Here is an 18,170-nt window from a genome sequence, read left to right as displayed (position 1 = left end):
CACAGAGCCCGATACGGGGCTTGATCCCATGGACCATGAGATCATGACCTGAACTGAAACCAAGAGATGCTTAACTGACTGAGCCACCCAAGTGGCCCCAGTAAATGTTTTTTTTAAAACACTGTAAGTAAGCAAGATTCCTCCACTACATAAATGCATTCCCTGGTATAGATGCAAACCTTTGAAGCCATTTTAACTTTGGGGTACTGTTAGGGTGCTATTAAATACAGTAAGGTGGTAATTTACTAAAAATTTAGATCTGTATGAATAGAAGAAGTCTAAACTTGGATTTCTGCAATGAGAATTTTTTTTAGAAGAAATCCCACTGTTCTTTCAATGATCATTATATTCTCATTAGCAGGGCAGACAGGAGATGCTAAAAGAATGCCTTGTTAGCAGTTACAATAAGTAATAGAAGTATTCCCTTTGTGCCCTATGATACCACCCCCAAACCTCCAGTTTCCGTTCAGCTTCCTTTTGGTAGAATTTCATAGTATAATGTTGATAAAACTTGTTTTGGCTACTTTCTTCTTAACCCCTAAACTCTTACCTTTTGCAGGAGATGTCATTGTCAGCGTGAATGACACCTGTGTTTTGGGACACACACATGCGCAAGTTGTGAAAATCTTCCAGTCCATTCCCATTGGTGCCAGCGTGGACCTTGAACTCTGCCGAGGTTACCCGTTGCCTTTTGACCCAGACGACCCCAATACAAGTTTAGTGACTTCGGTAGCCATTTTGGATAAAGAACCAATTATTGTGAATGGGCAAGAGACCTATGATTCGCCGGCCAGTCACAGCAGTAAAACAGGCAAAGTCAATGGCATGAAGGATGCCAGGCCAAGCAGCCCTGCTGATGTGGCTTCAAACGGTTCCCATGGTTACCCCAATGACACTGTCTCTTTGGCTTCCTCCATAGCCACTCAGCCAGAGCTCATAACTGTTCATATAGTCAAAGGCCCAATGGGCTTTGGTTTTACTATCGCGGACAGTCCTGGTGGCGGTGGCCAAAGAGTGAAACAGATCGTGGACAGTCCAAGGTGCCGCGGCCTGAAAGAAGGGGATCTTATAGTGGAAGTTAATAAGAAGAACGTGCAGGCTCTGACCCATAATCAAGTTGTGGATATGCTGATTGAATGTCCAAAGGGAAGTGAAGTCACACTGTTGGTGCAACGAGGAGGTATGTAGGTTTCTTTTGTTCTATGATTTTTTTTTTCTTTTAACCCAGAATCCATTGTTTCACTTACTAGTCTCCAGGTGGCTTTGGGGGCTTTTTAAATGTCTAGTCTTTAAGATCATTTTTATCTACCCGTTTGGAAACGTATTCAAATTGCCTTCTGTTTTTTCCAAATGGTAGCCTCTATAGAATAAAGGTTGTGTTTATATATTATGTTATACCTGTGTAGCCAAAATGATACTTTTAAATGTAACTTGCATTGTGCTTTTAAAAAAACATTAATATTGTAGAATCTCTATCCTTCAAGTGTCCTGAACCTGGCCTGCACAGCCTGCATGCAAAACGTGGCTCTCGCCCACTGTTCCAACCTCATTTCACACTCCTCTCCCGTTGTCACTATAGTCTAGCCACCTGGCTTCTTTTCGGAAGAGGCTCTAGTACTACAAGCCTTTGCTGTCTCAGGGCCTTTGCACTTCCTGTTCCCACTGCTTGGAAAGCTCTTGCCCCAGCTATTCACTTGGCTAGCTCAGTCTCACTCAAGTCTCCTCCTAGACGAATGTTTCTCAGGTTACTTTTTTAAAGTAGCTTCTCAGTTCCTTGTAATCTTCACTGCAGCGTCCCATTTCTTCCTAGCCTTTATTACATCATTATTATTATGGCACAAGTCATTGTTTTGTGTATGTATTTAATTTTTCTTTGTTGCTCTCTTTTTCACTAGAATATAAGACCCATAAAGCAGGGCCCATGTCTGCATGTTGACAGTTGTATGCTTTCATAAATGAAAAAAATATTGAATGAGTGAATGGGTATGTGATTACTTACACTTGACAGGAACAATAGCTCCAGGATCATAATGAAAAACATACCTCAACATACCCACATCTTCATGAAGTGGTAGGATCTCAGAGAAGTGGGGTACTCTAAATCTTGAGACCTAGATTTCCTCTCCCCTGCCTGTACCCCTTAATCCTGCCCCACCAGAACTCTCAGGAACTCGCACTGAGAAGTATTTTTTACATGGATGAAATGTATTGTCCCTGGGTATGCGTATGTGACTAGTGTTGATTGATCACTTCACACAGTGGGCCTGAGAATGGTTGTTCCTTCAATCTTTGCCAACATGATCTGTTTGATGTACAGCATATTTTGATTGTCTGAAAAGAGATCAGGAGCTAGACATTTATTTCCTTTTGGTTCCATTGAAGCAGAGGAACTCCTTTGTGTCACGGCGACTGTGTTCTCATCTCATGATGTTGTATGTTCTGTGGTCAGAATGACTGGGGTCACTGGAAAGAAATCCAAAATTCAGAGCAATTGTCTGTGTGAACTGAAATGCTCAGCTAACACGTCTTAAACAGCTATAATAGCCATTGTGCAGATTTAACTTTTAACCAGTTATCTTCAGCAACATCCTTTTGAAGTCTCTTCTTGTACCTTGATCACTTGACTGCACAGATCAGTTTTCTCAACAGTGACCGAGATGTAGGAGAAAGTGACTCGAGATTAAGAATGATCATGATGGTGGTGGTGGTGATATTGGTGGTGATGGTAGTGATGGTGGTGATGGTTGATGGTTGTTGTTGTTGGTGGTGGTGGTGATGGTGTTGATGATGATACCTGACACTTGTGGATAAGCTGGCAATTTACAAAGCACTTTTAATATTGGCCCCTGCCTCTCATCTCACTTGTATCATGTCCCTGAAAGGTAGGCAGGTGCCATGCTCTACTATGACTGAGGGGTTCACCTCAAATCTGGGGTTTCCAGTTCAACACTCTGCCCTGCTTAACTCCGAATAACATGGGTTTTTCCATAATTGCTGATTTTTTTGGCCAGCAGCTTGAAAACTTAAATAGTTCTTGGTCCATCTGGGCCATTTTTGACTTAGCCACTGCTCATTTGATGGCCACAAACCACCCTGCTCTCCTGCCTAATTTATTTGCTCCTTCATGCCATTTTTCAGTGTGTTCAGTTTTTCTTTTTTATTAGATTCACTTGAAGGAAACCAAAAACTAGTGCCTCATTACACCCTCTAACTTACTACATTCACCGGAACCATACTGTAATGAATATGCCCAAACTAGCAAACAACTGATGATAGAAACCTACCCCTGGATTTCACATATGCTTGCATTTTCTCTTCTTAATTTCTAAGACCTTCTTTTTGTTAATGCCATTACATCATATAAACTTAAATTAATGTGGAAAGATGCAGAATATATTGCCACATTAGTGAACATCTCCATAGTTTATTCCGGAATCTGAGTAATTTAAAATCAGTCTCACATCAGCAGTCTTTAAAATACACCATATGCCTTGTGTTTGATTTATGTTTTGGATAGAAAGTTTGTACATCTGCATTTGGCAGGCTAGCACTAGCTACTATTAATCTTTCTAGAAAGCATATAAATATATTTGTTTCTGCCATACGTTAGTTATTTGAACAGGGGCCAACATTTTAGTCATCACTCCTGTATGGTGAGGGTGTCAACGAGAAGGTTTGGTGAAGCCACAAAGGCAGCTTCTAGGTTAAATGAGAAAGTTAATGGCCACTTCACTGATTCTTTCTAACGAGTCTCATTTCTGCCAAACTCCTAGTAAAGCCAATTGATAAACTCATGATTCTTGTGAGTCTTAGGAATTGAAATCTTGAGGATGAGGCTTTCTGTGCTTTAAACAACTGGCCTTTTCTACTTTGGGACAGAAGTAGCTACATTTGTATTTGTTTTCATTCTTAATCTCCTGAGCTCATTTTTGAGGTCTCTTCTTGTCAAGATCGGGTACCTTTTGATTTTGGTATTTTTTTGTCTTCCCTTCTCCACCCTAAGCTGGAAATCAAGCAGAGGTTGGAATATCATTTGTGAATTTCTGGGACTGGACAGTTTCCTGGATCTGGCGTGGAATTGCTGGGGTGTTCATCCACATGCCCTGGCAGCTGGGACCCTTACCGATTTGTTTACAAGTATCTTCTCTGTAAATAGGTCCTTGTCTCCTGGTCCATCAGTCACACTCTTCATGGGCACAGCCTTCTTCCTAGGCCTGGCTCCCCATCTTCCTAAGGCACTTACCTTCCTCCTTCGCCCTCTGCTGTGCAGTCAGGAGAATGCTCTTTACTTATCTTACCTTTATGTAGTATTTGCATTCACATAGCCTGTTGCCTGACACCAGTGTGAATCTAGAGACTTTTTTTAGGTGTGTGGAAAATTATGCTAGAAGGAGATTGCTGGTTTTTTTTTTTTTTTAAGAATATCGTGGGTTTTGGGGCACCTGGTTGGCTCAGTTGGTAGAGGATCTGACTCGATCTCAGGGTCCTGAGTTCCAGCCCCATGTTGGGAGTGGAGCCTACTTTGAAAAAAAGTAGTGTTTTTTTTTTTTTTTTAAGTTTATTTATTTATTTATTTAGAGAGAGTGTGTGTGTGTGTGTGTGCGCACGTGCACAGGGGACGGGAGAGAAGGGGAAAGAGAGAGAGAATCCCAAGCAGGCTCCATGCTGTCAGCACAGAGCTCACCGGTGGGGCTCGAACTCATGAACCATGAGATCATGACCTGAACTGAAACCAAGAGTTGGAGGCTTAACCATCTGAGCCACCTAGGTGCCCTTAGTGGGTTTTTTAATTTACAAGAGATCATTTGTCTTGTAAAAGTTGGTTTTTGGTTTCTTTTCTTTTCTTTTTTCTTTTTTTTTTTTGCTTTTTTAAAAAAAGGGTATTGTACATAACATGGCTACCTGTGCACCTTTGTGTATTTTGTATATTTGGCTAATTCACAGCGATTAGCAAGTGGGACATTCTTTAAGATGTAATATCGGTTTGAGTCGGAATACTCTGTTTCATGAGATTTGGCAATACTTTATGGAAGTGGAGAATGTGTGTCTTGCTTTTGAGAGAAAGTGTGTATCGAAAGGACAGCTGACCTGGGCGTCAGGAGCCCCTCTCTGCATCCACTTGCCCTCTTACTTCTCTACACCTCTGACTACATTACCGCTCCTGCCCTGAGACTCAGCGCTCAGTTCAACAAAATGGATGTTTTGAACCAGTCCTCTTCCGAGTGACCCTTTTTGGCCTACTACCTTAATGCACAAAATGATGTCCTTGATGTGTTAAAAGCCAAAATTCAACTGAGTAAATTTTAAAGAAAACTGGCTTTTCTCAGTGATTCCTGAGAGCACCCCATCGAGCAAAAGAAAGGAGCTCTGGGAAGCTCTACAGGATAGAAGGCTTTTACATGCAGAAAAGAGTAGGATGCAGTGTTAAACTAGCACAAAGCAGATTGGTTGTGGTAGGATCACCTTCCCTTAGGGGAAGGCCAGCCTCTACGAGGCAGGTGACCTCACCAATGCTAACCAGGTAATTCCAAATGGTATGGTGTAAGATTTTATTCCTGGGAGAGGCTGAAACTGTAAGTAAATATTAAGTCTCAGTTTGGTGATCCAGGGCTCAGCCTAAGTGACTCAATTTGGGGCCTATTGTGTCATTTTTTAACAATTCCCCACTTTTGATCAGACTCTCAGCCTGAGAGACGTGACTAAAGTTTTAAGGAATTACCACCACTCTTAGCTGCTGCTCTAGAGTTCTCAGATTTTGTTAATCTTCTGTGATGGTACTCACAGGTCATGACATCTTTTTGCTAAATCTCTGTGTGGTATTCACAGCTCACAACTCCAGATTCACAATTTAAAAAAAATGTTTATTTATTTTTTTTGAGAGGCGGGTGCAGGGAAGGGGCAGCGAGATGGAGGGAGAGAATCCCAACCAGGCTCCACACTGTCCATGCAGAGCTTAACGCGGGGATCCATCTCCAGAAGTGTGAGATCATGACCTGAGCCAAAATCAAGAGTTGGACGCTTAACCAACTGAGCCACCAGGTGCCCCCAGGTTCACATTTTTTAAGTTGGTCATTCTCTTTGTTTGTCTTCTGGCGTTCTATTCTTGGGGGATCATGGGCTTGCTGGTGAGCAGCTGCAAACGTGCATTTAAAGCTTTTGAGAGAATATAATTCACCAGGGAGACTATTATGATTATTATAGACAGTATAATTAGCAATGTCTGGAATGTATTTCACAATCATGGTCCCCAAGACCCATAGCAGTCAGAATCAAGTAAGTCAAAGAAAGACCCCATTGTGAGGGAGTCACCTTTTTTAGCCCAACTGGCTGGTTCAGTGATCTTCCGTAGCTGAATTTCAGCTAACCCAGAAGTGTTCCTCCAGTCACAGAAAGGGATGTTAGCCACAGCACAGACACCTCCTTGCTCAGCTAAAAGCTAATCAGAGGCTGTTCTCTTACCAAGAACAGCTTTGGCCAGAGTCTGGGAATTTTTGCTAGGCAGTTGTTGCTTTAGCAGCAGGTTCTGAAATTATCTTCAAGAGTTACGGAGAGGTTCCTGCTCATAGCCTCAGGGCATTTACTTCTACCTGGGGGAGCCTGGTCTTCCAAAGGAGGCTGATTTTGAATCATGAATGCCTAACTGGTAATTCCTATATTCTTGCTTTTCACAAGCTGTTTGTTACATACATAGAGGAAAGATCCCAAGATTCTACAGCCAGATGATGCAGGTTTAAAGCCCAGCTCCCACCTCTATATGCTTTGTGACCTTACACAAATCATCTGAGAAAATGGGAATAATGAGACTTATTTTGCATGTGCATGTGCTTGATAAAGATAAAATAAGATACCATGTGTGCTCATTGCTTGCTGGCACACAAGTAATCACAGTAAATCAGTGGTGTTTTACTGATATTACCTAGTATCAGAAGCAACTGGGTAGTGCTGTTTTTTTGTTTTTTTTTTTAAACAGGGTGTGGGGGCACCTGGGTGGCTGAGTGGTTTAAGCATCTGGCTTTGGCTCAGGTCCTGATCTCATGGTTCATGAGTTCGAGCCCCACATCAGGTTGTCTGTTGTCCACGCAGAACTCACTTCGGATCCTCTGTCCTCCTCTCCCTCTACCCCTCACCCGCATGCGCTCTCTCTTTCTCTCTCTCTCTCTCTCATAAATAAATAAACAAACAAAGCGTCCGACTTCAGCCAGGTCACGATCTCGCGGTCCGGGAGTTCGAGCCCCACGTCGGGCTCTGGGCTGATGGCTCAGAGCCTGGAGCCTGTTTCCGATTCTGTGTCTCCCTCTCTCTCTCTGCCCCTCCCCCGTTCATGCTCTGTCTCTCTCTGTCCCAAAAATAAATAAATGTTGAAAAAAAATTTAAAAAAAAATAAATAAACAAACACTAAAAAAGAAAAAAGGCCCTACCCAGACATACAGTATATTAATCACAGTGCATGACCTCTAGGCATCTTGTATTTTTGTAGAAGTTCCACAGGCAGTTCTCATGTACAACCAGAACTGCAACCATGGACCTTTCCATGTTTTTTTTTAATATTTATTTATTTGGGGGAGAGTGTAAGCAGGGGAGGGGCAGAGAGAATGGGACAGAGGATCTGAAGCAGAAGCTCTGTTCTGAAAGCAGTGAGCTTGATGCGGGGCTCGAACTCAGAAACTATGATATCACGACCTGAGGTGAAGTCAGATGCTCAGCCGACTGAGCCACCCAGGTGCCCCTGGACCCAGTTTTAATTCTCTGACATTTAACTTGGAGGAAAATCAGGTTATAACACAAAACAGTTACTTTCATTTCTTTTTTTGTTGTTGTTTTAATAAAGTTTATTTATTTTGAGAGAGAGAGATCATGAGCAGGAGAGGGTCAGACAGAGAGAAAGAGAATATCCCAAGCAGGCTCCATACTGTTAGCATGGAGCCCTACATGGGGCTGAACTCACAAACCCTGAGATCATGACCTGAGCCGAAACCAAGAATCAGACACTTCACCGACTGAGCCACCCACGTGCCCCACAGATACTTTCATTTCTGAATAATATTCTTCTTCTAAAGTCTATAAGCAACAGATTATTTGGTCTTCCCAAAGGTCCGTCTCCTACAGCCTCATAATCGCACCTCATACCTTTAGAAGCATGATAAAGAGACCTTAAAAGCCAGAAATTGGCTATGGAAATGGTGGTGGTTATGGTACTGATCATGTTCCTGCTCTCACTGATTGAGCACTTACGTGTGCCCGACCTGTTACCATGGTACAGGCAGTTCATAGATACACCCGTGAATAAAACCTCGTGCACCCCATTGCTGCGACTACCCTGGAACTGCCATCACTTTGCATTGTGATTCTGAGTTAGGGTTCTCTGGGAAATGAAGGCACGGATTGTTAACGCCTACACTAGGAAAAAAAATGAAAAAATTACTTTTGTTTTCAGTGTTGAAACTCCACAGCTAAATTTGCTTCCTGTAAAGCAAAGGGGAAATTTCTGGTTTGGTTGGAAAAGTATGTATAAGACTCCTCCTTGCTTAAATGACTTGTAATAAAACAGTAAATACTTCCAACGTGTGCCAGGCATAGTTGGCTCTAAACATTTTATATAGCATAATTTAAAAGAGCTCCATGAGTTAAGTAAAATCTTGGCTCCATTTAAAAGAAGAAGATGCTGAGGCTCAGGACAGGGATTTACCAAGAATCACACAGCTGGTTAATGGCAAAGCCAGGATTTAAACCTAGAAGTTTTGGTCCTAAAGACTGGGCTCTTAACCACTAGGCTAAGCAGCATCTTGGCTTACAGATGCGTAACTTCAATACCATAAGTATTGAGGGGAATATCTTACGTATAAAGTAATGAATAAGGTCTGAAGTCCATGGGCAAATTGATGCCACTTAATTTTGATCAAAATTTACAGATGATATTTAGTTCGTTAAATCATTGATCCATTTAGGAAAAGCATTATCTAATCTCATCATCTAAGCACATCATCGACATTGTGTGTGTGTTTTTTTTCCTTCTGAAGCGATGCACAACCATCATAATTAGAACTGCAGTGAGCTGTGCACCGGAGTTAAACCCGGGTGATCAGGTGTGTCTCTCTTCTCTTTGCCCTCTGGTCCTGGGCCTGAGAATGAATTGCAAATTGCACCGCTTCAGTGTTTGACTGCCAGAATCTCTCACATTGAGCTGCAGGACCTCCAAAAGAGGAATTTGGGCTGGTTGCAGAGTGATATCCTAATAGTGCTGGAGTTCTGTGTGTTCACATCAGCAAATTCGGTCATTCTCATCCCTCCCAGGATGCCCAGCTCCATCTACCTCCTGCTTCTTCCCTGGCCTCTGCCATCCATCATACGGCACCTGGCCTTGCAGAGGCCTTGCAGCCCATCCCAGGGCTTCCTACGGCCTGTGCTCCTACTAGAGAAATGTAAAGGCAACTGAACCACGTCACTCCTCTTGTCAAAATGACTTCTCATCATCCAGGTTCAGCTCCAAGGTCCTGTGCCAAAGCTGTAGCCCTTACCCATCCCTCTGTCTGACTGTTTCTTCTCCAAGGGAGCCACAGGGCTCTCTCACTCATGTCCTTCAGGCTTCTGCTCTGAGGTTCTTTCCTCCAAGAAGCCTGCTCTGACCTCCCCATGGAAAATTACAACACACCCCCAGCACCACTTTTCTGCTCGGTGCTTCTCCCTCACGGAACTCACACTTACTTATGACCTCCATGAGAGCAGGGACTTGGATTTGGTCACTACTTCGTCCCTGCCAGCTGAGATCATGCCTGGCACATTGTGGGTGTTCAGAAAGTGATACATGTTAAGTGAAAAGTGTGAATTAACATCAGGCCCTTTGGTTTTGTAAACACTAATCCTCAAGAGAACTCTCTGAGGTGAGCACTGTATTTTTTTAATTTTAAAGAATTTTTAAAAAAACTTTTAATGTTTATTTATTTTTGAGAGAGAGAGAGAGAGAGAGAGACAGAGTCCAAGCAGGGGAGGGGCAGAGAGAAAAGGAGACACAGAATCCGAAGCAGGCTCCAGGCTCTAAGCTGTCAGCACAGATCCCGATGGGAGGCTCGAACTCACAAACCACAAGATCATGACCTGAGCTGAGGTCAGACACTTAATGACTAAGCCACACAGGCAACGCATGATTTTATAAGAATCTTTAAAGTTTTTTATTTTAATTCCAGTTAATATATAGTGTTATATTAGTTTTAGATGTATAATAATTCCCATCACCCATTTCACCTGTGCCCCCATCAAACATCAGTTTGTTCTCTCTAATTGTTTGTCTCTTAATTTGTCTTTCTTTTCTTTCTTTTTCCCTTTGTTCATCTTAAATTCTACCTTTGAGTGAAATCATATGGTATTTGTCTTTCTCTGATGCTATTGTCTCACTTAGCATTATACTCTTTAGTTCCATCCACATCATTGCAAATGGCAAGATTTCATTCTTTTTTGTGACTGAATAATATTCGTGTGTGTGTGTGTGTGTGTGTGTGTGTGTGTGTGTGTGTGTGTGTATCACTTCTTTATCCATTCATCAATCAGTGGACCCTTGGGTACTTCCATATCTTGCCTATTGTAAATATTGCTGCTATAAACATATGGGTCCCTATATTCCTTTGAATTAGTGTTTTTATATTCTTTGGGTAAATACTCAGTTGTGTGATTGTTGTATTAAAAGATAGATCAATTTTTGCCTTTTTGAGGAATCTCCATACTGTGTTTGATGGTGGCTGCACCAGTTTGTTTTCCTACCAATGGTGTAAGAGGGTTCCTTTTTTTCCACATCTTTGTCAACACTTGTTTTTTTTTGTGTGTTGTTGATTTTAGCCATTCGGACAGGTGTGAGATGATATCTCTTTGTAGTTTTAATTTGCATTTCCTTGATGATGAATGATGTTAAAGATCTTTTCACGTGTATGTTAGCCATCTGTACGTCTTCTTTGGTGAAATGCCTGTTCATGTCTTCTGCCCATTTTTAATTTGATTATTTGTTTCTTGAGTGTCGAGTTTGTAAGTTATTTATGGATTTTGGATACTAACCCTTTATCACATATGTCATTTGCAGATATCTTTTCCATTCTCTAGCTTGCCTTTTAGTTTTTTTGATTATTTCCTTTGCTGTACAGAAGCTTTTTATTTTGATGTAGTCCCAGTAGTTTTTGTTTTTGATTCTGTTGCCTCAGGAGACATGTCTAGAAAAAAACTTGCTATGGCTGATGTCAAAGAAGTTACTGCCTATGCTCTTTTATAGGATTTTTTTTTATGGTTGCAGGTCTCACACTTAGGTCTTTCATCTACTTTCAATTTATTTTTGTGTATGGTGTGAGAAAGTGGTCTAGTTTCATTCTTTTGCATGATGCTGTCCAGTCTTCCCAACACAATTTGTTGAAGAGACTGTCTTTTCCCCACTGGATATTCCTTCCTGCTTTGTCAAAGATTACTTGACCACCTGGTTCATTTCTAGGTTTTCTATTCTGTTCCTTTGATTTATATGTCTGTTTTGTGCCAGTGCCATACTGTCTTAATTACTGTAACTTTGCAATTTGGCTTGAATTCCAGAATTGTGATGCCTCCAGCCTTACTTATCTTCTTCAGTATTGCTTTGACTATTTGGGGTCCTCTGTGGTTCCATACAAGTTTTAGAATTGTTCTAGTTTTGTGAAAAATGCTGTTGGTTTTTTGATGGGGATTACGATAAACATGTAAATTGCTCTGGATAGTATAGATATTTTCACACTATTTGTTCTCCTAATCCATGAACGTGGAATATCTTTCCATGTCTTTGTGTCATCTTTGATTTCTTTCATCATTGTTTTATAAGTTTTCAGAGTTCGAGTCTTTCGCCTCTTTGTTAGGTTTATTCCTGGGAATCTTACTATTTTTGGTGCTATTGTAAATGACATTATTAATTTCTCTGTCTGCCGCCTCATTATTAGTGCATAGAAATGCAACAGATTTTTGTTGATTGGTTTTGTATCCTATAACTTTACTGAATTCATTTGTCAGTTCTAGCTGTTTTTACATGGAGTCTTTTGGATTTTGTGTATATAGCATAATGTTATCAGCAAATAGTGAAAGTTTTACTTCTTCATTACTGATTTGGATGCCTTTTATTTCTTTTTGTTGCCTTGAACACTGTATTATTACAGGTAAGACGACAGGCAGTGGGAAATTGACCAGCTCAAAACCACACAGCAAAAAGGCGCCCGGGCCTGAGGCCCAACCCAGGTCTGTTTGCCTACAAAGCTCTCTGTCACAGGTTGCTCTAGATCACGAGGAGATGCATTGATGGGCATGTCCCTAGGCCAAGATACTGGAAAACCATGTCACTGAATCATAGGGGTCCAGTTAAGCGTATTCTTCAGCATCCAGTTCTGTAGTTACTAGCCACATGTGGCTGTTTAATTAAAAGTAAATACAGTGTCAAATTCAGTTCTTCAGTCCAGGTGGCCACATTTCAAGAGCTCAGCCACATGTGTAGTTACCGAACATTTTTATCTTCACATTTTTATCCTCACAAAACGTGTAATGGTGACACTCTAGAGGCTTTGATTATTTTACCCTCCAAAGGGGATGTTCGATAGGCTTTATTTTACCCCTTGTCTTATTGTTACCCTGTGAGTGGAAGGAAAAACTATGGAATTGAAGGAAACTTCATGGGGGATGGATATCTTTTGTACTGATAATAACAGGTCGTATTTATTAAATCCTTCCCATGGGTAGGTACCTGTCTAAGCTCTTTGCATGTGTTAGCTGGATGTTAAGGAATCATCTGGAATTGGGATTCCGAGAACAAGTATTAGCACTTGGGGCTGTCTGCTCTGTCCCAATGAGACAGCCTCATCAAGATTTAATAGGAATTACAGAGCCTCCACCTAGCCAACAAGTGTCTCCTCTTTGAGTACTGGCCTGACATTGTTGAAGGAGTTTAATTTAAATTATTTTATTATGCAAAGTATCCTTAATCCAAAAAGGGGAAGAAACTGTAAAACACAGGAAAATTCACCTGACACTCTTACTCTGTGTTAAAAAATATATATAACCTGCCACATAGCTATCCGCAACTTAAGAGTTTGTCAGAACTGTTTAAAAAGGGAAGATGTTGGGGCGCCTGGGTGGCTCAGTCAGCTAAGTGTCCAACTCTTGGTTTTGGCTCAGGTCATGATCTCAGGGTTCATGGGTTGGAGCCCCTCTGCGTTGATAGTTCAGAGCCTGCTGGGGTTCTCCCTCTCCCTCTCCCTCTGCCGCTTCCCCACTTGAGCTGTCTCTGTCTCTGTCTCTCTCAAAATAAATAAATAAACTTAAAAAAAATCTATAAACAAATAAATAAAAGGGAAGGCGTTGACATCTCCTTTGCGTAGTTGATTCGGTAACTCAAAGTAATTGATGGTCCCCCCTTACCTACCTTGCTTAGTTTTTTCTCATAGTTTTGGAAGCCGAGTCCTCTTGTCAGATCCAGCATGCTGCCTCATATCTTCCTAGCTGTTAAACGTTGTTCATGTTAAAATTAGCAAACTTCCTAGCGCTTCCACAGTGCAAAACAGGAGGACATTCGCATTTGCTAGCAAGGAGCCTTCTGGTCTTTATTACTAAAGCAGTTTTAAGTTGCTATTTTGGTTTATTGCCATGGTTTAAAGTTATCAAGGATTTTAGTTGAGACTTCTTTATAGAACATTAGGTCACATTCATATTCGAGGTGACATAGCAAGAGATGAGAAAAATATAAAAGTAGAACGGAGGCCAGGGTGCCTGGGTGGCTCAGTTGGTTAGGCATCTGACTTTGGCTTGGGTCGTGATCTCACAGTTCGTGAGTTCAAGCCCCATGTTGGGCTCTGTGCTGATAGCTCAGAGCCTGGAGCCTGCTTCGGATTCTGTGTCTCCCTCTCTCTCTCTGCCTCTCCCCTGCTCGTGCTTTGTCTCTGTCTCTCAAAAATGAATAAATGTTAAAAAATTAAAAAAAAAAAAAAGTAGAACAGAGGCCAGGGTGGCTGATGGAAGGTGAACGAGGGGCGTGGGGATGGCCTTTGGACTGCAGACCGGGACGAGGAGTTCAAATTTCATTTTCAGTGTGAGGACCAGTGTCAATGAAGCAGGGAAGGGACGAGATCTCATGGACGGTTTTTGACAGTCCCTTTGCATATGTGTAAAGAAAGTATTCTAGAAGCACGGGTGGGGAGAAGGAGACCTCTCAGGGCCAGTGCACTGGTTTGATAAGGGTATTGGCAGCTTGGACCAGAGTGTGGCACCAGTGGTGACAGAGGGAGCAGAGGATTTAGGAGGACTTCAGAAGCGCCAACAGGACTTGATGGGGAGCCACGGCATAGAGTTCTGCAGACTTCTTCTGTAAAGGGCCATATGGTAAATATTGTAGCTTCATGGCCCATACGGTCCTGCCACTCTATTCTGTCCTTTGGTAGCAGCTGACATGTAAGCAAATGGATTGTGTGTGTTCCAAGAAAACAGTATTTGGTCCACTAGGCTATCATCTCCCGACCTCTCCTGAAGAAGGCGGGGAAAGGGGAGGAGCCAAAAATGTCCCCTGCGTTTTGGCCTGGGTACTTGGATAGATGGAGGGGCCATTTGCTAGGATTTGGCTTCTGAAGTAAGAGTGGGTAAGGCCTTGAACTCTGGAATCCAGGGCTCCTTCTCAGTCATATTAAGCGTGAAGTACCCATGTGACATCCAAGTGAGCAGAAGCATAGGCAGTTTTCTGGGATCTGCGGTTCCCAGAGTCAGGGCAGAAGAGATCCGTTTATGAGCCATTTGTCATATCCATGAGTGTGCCACAGAGTGTGAGCTGTGTGCGGCTGCTTTTCTTTTCTATGGAATTTCATAGTTCTAATCGTATTGTGACAAGCTGCTTCCGAGCTGAATCATTCCTGCTCTTAAGCAAGAATTGAGCACATCCTTTGTGTACAGCTCTAAGATAAGGAGAGAGAACACAAGGACCTCGCAACATAAGTACAGAGACAAGACTCACACTTGAATTTTACCAGCAGTGATATGTAGTCTGAATCTGTCACAGATGTGGGTAACAGGTGACCCAGGCAGGAGGAGGGGTGACAACAGACCCTTTTTGCATGACCTGAGTCTAGAGCCCTGTCTCTACCTCAGCATTTTTAACGTTTTGGGCCAGATAATTGTTCGTTGCCAGGGTCCATCCTGGGCCTTGCAGGATGTGTGACATCTCTGGTCTCCACCCAGTAAGGTGCCAATCACATACCTGCCTCCACACCCCACACCCCCCTGAATTGTGACAACAACATATGTCTCTAGATGTTGACAAATGACCCCTTGGGGGCAAATTTGCCCTGTATGAGAACTATCAGACGAGAGCTTGGAAGTATGGAAAGCGTTTGGAGTTGCAGACTGGGAGTCCACGGGCAGTATTCGGCCTGACCCACTCATGTATTTTTCAGTAGTCTCTTAAAATTTTTAAAACTCTGAATGCATTTAGTTGGTACCACCAATTCCAGCTTGCCAGAGTCCTCCCAGTTTCCCCTCGCCTTCCATCTGGCCTGGCACACTCTTGCCCGAGCCTGCCCGTTGCCCCACAGGCAGCCGAGTTTGAGACCCAAACACAACGTGTGGAAGGGCACACTTGCAGGCGCACAGACTTGCTGTGGACACATCTCCTAGGAAATTTCCTAGGAATTTCCTTTTTCATCACCATCTCAAAATTCTAGGAACCGGTTACCTTTCTTTCCTTTCTATTTATACTTTTTGTGCCAACAAAAGAAATAAGGTATCTTCAGACATTTTTACCTTTGGCGTTAATTCTCCTACTATCTTACTTTGGTTCCATGTGAAAATTAACTTATGAGTTACCACCTCCTTGGGACAGTCTCTCCCATATGAAAAGTCTCAGCTGTGAGAGATGTTATTATAGCTTCTCCCTTCTCTGATAATAGCTTTGCAACCTTACTGCATCGAGTTTCTCTTTATTGCAAGAGGTGTCTTCCTAGCCTCTGCGCTAAGCATTTTTCAGTTCTGAACATTTCCAAAACTGTTATCTGAGGCAGAGAGTTTACTCTGTGTAATATTTTCTTCACCTTCCTTCATTTCCCTCAAATTAAATCACACATTCTTTACCACCATCTGGAGTTAAGTAGTTGACATGGTTTTTATTGAATCTGTCTTTGCATTGCCACCTGCAGTTTTGAAAACATACCCCAACATATCCTTTGCCTGGTATTTCCCCCGTTTGTATTCCTGCTCCGATATTAATCACGTCCCCTGTTTGTGAACATAATCCTGTTTGGTTCAGACATCTCAGTAGAATCTTAATGTAATGTCTTTGAAAATAGCATTGGGTCCTTAGGAATATTGTGTTTCCACTGGCAACTTGGAACATGCCTTTGTGCCAAGGTGTTACCTGGGTTTATTTCATACTTCTGTTCTTTTTTTTTTTTTAATTTTTATTTTTGAGAAAGAGCATGAGCAAGGTTGGGGGGGGGGGTGCGCAGAGAGAGAGAGGGAGACCCAGAATCCGAAGCAGGCTCCAGGCTCTGAGCACAGAACCCAATGCGGGGCTTGAACCCATGAACTGGGAGATCATGACCTGACTGAAGTCGGACGCTTAGCCGACTGAGCCACCCAGGCGCCCCGTATACTCCTGTTCTTACTGTGTCTCTAATGTTCTCAACGTTTTCTGTTTCTCGCCATATGCAGTACATGCTCCTCGTTCTCGCTCGTCCAGGGGACTTCAGCTGTGTGCTAATCTCTCATTACAGATTCATGACGTGCAAGTACACGTTTAAAATAAAAGTGGTTCATCACAACCTCCCCATTGTCTCACGGTTAATTCTTTTTCTGGAAATCTCATTTCTTATATTACCTTTGCCATGAAGAATTCTAAAATACCGTCTTTACGATTTTAACACTTGAGGCAACGGTATTTGAAAGATCCTTTGGCACTGTGTCGTAGAGTAGCAGTTACAATAGCTGCATCACCCACCAGTTGTAAGACTCCCTCATCGAGGGAATCCGTCTCTGTCCCTTGTGTCGGCTACCACCTCACCTCATTCGGCAACCTGAGGTGTTTTTTTTTTTTTGGCAGTTGGTTATGTTCAAGGGCTCTGGCATGCTGCCTTCATCTAAAAAGCTATGTTTTAAAAAGCTTTTGCATCATTGCATAAACACTAATCAGGTTTTTTTTTTTTTAATCATTTGGAGATAATTGGAATTAGGTCAGTGCTCCCTTAGATAGATATGAATGTTGTTTCTAATTTTAAAAATGTTCTCTGTGATTACTTTTGCTGTAGACACCATGTACCCAAGTGGGGAATGATTGCATTAAAAAATCACAGAACTGCCCATTGATTAATGGGATTCTTTGTAGGTTTCCCCCCTGCTGAGCAACTTCCACTTAGACTTGGCTGTTGAAGAAGGAAGAAATAGTTTTACAATCACACAATTTCTCCAGCTGTGCACTGTTGACATCATGGAGTGGATCATTCTTTCCTCTACATCATAGGCCTCTTGGCAGCATCCTGAGTCTGTACCCACTCGGATGCCAGAAGCACCTTTTCCTCCTCCCCCATGGTAACTTCCAACAGTGTCTTCAGAATTGGTCCGTGTCCCTTGAGGAGCAGCATCAACTTTTTGGGGGGAAAGTACTGTTTTGGGCACCCATCTTGCTTTTGCTATTGGAAATGCTCTGCTCTATTTTTTTTTTTTTTCCCGAGTGCAGGTGAAATCAGTTTATGGATTACTTGTGGTTGAACTTAGATGGAAAAAATTTCAACACAAGAATTCCCCATTTCCTCTCCATCATTGCTTCTACTCAGCAAAGGAAGTAGCAGCTTGGCCAGTTGTCACAGTGGCCTTCTGTCCTCCTCTCTGCCACCAGCTAGCAGTGTACCCCAGGCCAGCCATGGGCACTGTCCCTGGGCCCCTGCATTGTCATCCAAAATATGGGTGCATCTGGACCCTCCTCAGTACTGTAGCAAGGATGGAAGAAGAGGAGGGCTTCTGGTATTTGCAGTGTGGCCCTGTCCTGATGGAGGGTTTGCTTGTCCTTCACATTAGACAGGACCTACGAGAAAGGAGGTAGAAGAGATATGCTCAGGTGGTCCTGCTTCTCAGCATTTGTGGCCTAATTTTCTGGGACTGAGAAAAAATAAAGGAAGGCAAAACAGAGGAGCCTCAAGGGAAAAAGTAGCCGGGGC

The 18,170-nt window shown here is 42.5% G+C and overlaps 1 protein-coding gene across 5 annotated transcripts in view; it reads left to right on the top strand.

Moving 5' to 3' along the window:
- The window catches only part of MAGI1 (membrane associated guanylate kinase, WW and PDZ domain containing 1), a 632,775-nt gene that overhangs the window by 558,806 nt on the left and 55,799 nt on the right, over positions 1–18,170 (top strand). For all 5 annotated transcript variants that reach the window (XM_047096305.1, XM_047096308.1, XM_047096307.1 and 2 more), the window contains one exon: positions 560–1,180. In XM_047096305.1, coding sequence (XP_046952261.1) covers positions 560–1,180 — 621 coding nt within the window. The remainder of the gene's footprint in view (positions 1–559; positions 1,181–18,170) is intronic.

This window comes from Lynx rufus, unplaced genomic scaffold (genome assembly GCF_022079265.1).
Source record: "Lynx rufus isolate CCGP_SWC_20201006 ecotype Redwood Valley unplaced genomic scaffold, mLynRuf1.p SCAF_4, whole genome shotgun sequence".
NCBI classification, from domain to species: Eukaryota; Metazoa; Chordata; class Mammalia; order Carnivora; family Felidae; genus Lynx; species Lynx rufus.
This window is presented reverse-complemented; position numbering and strand designations above follow the sequence as displayed.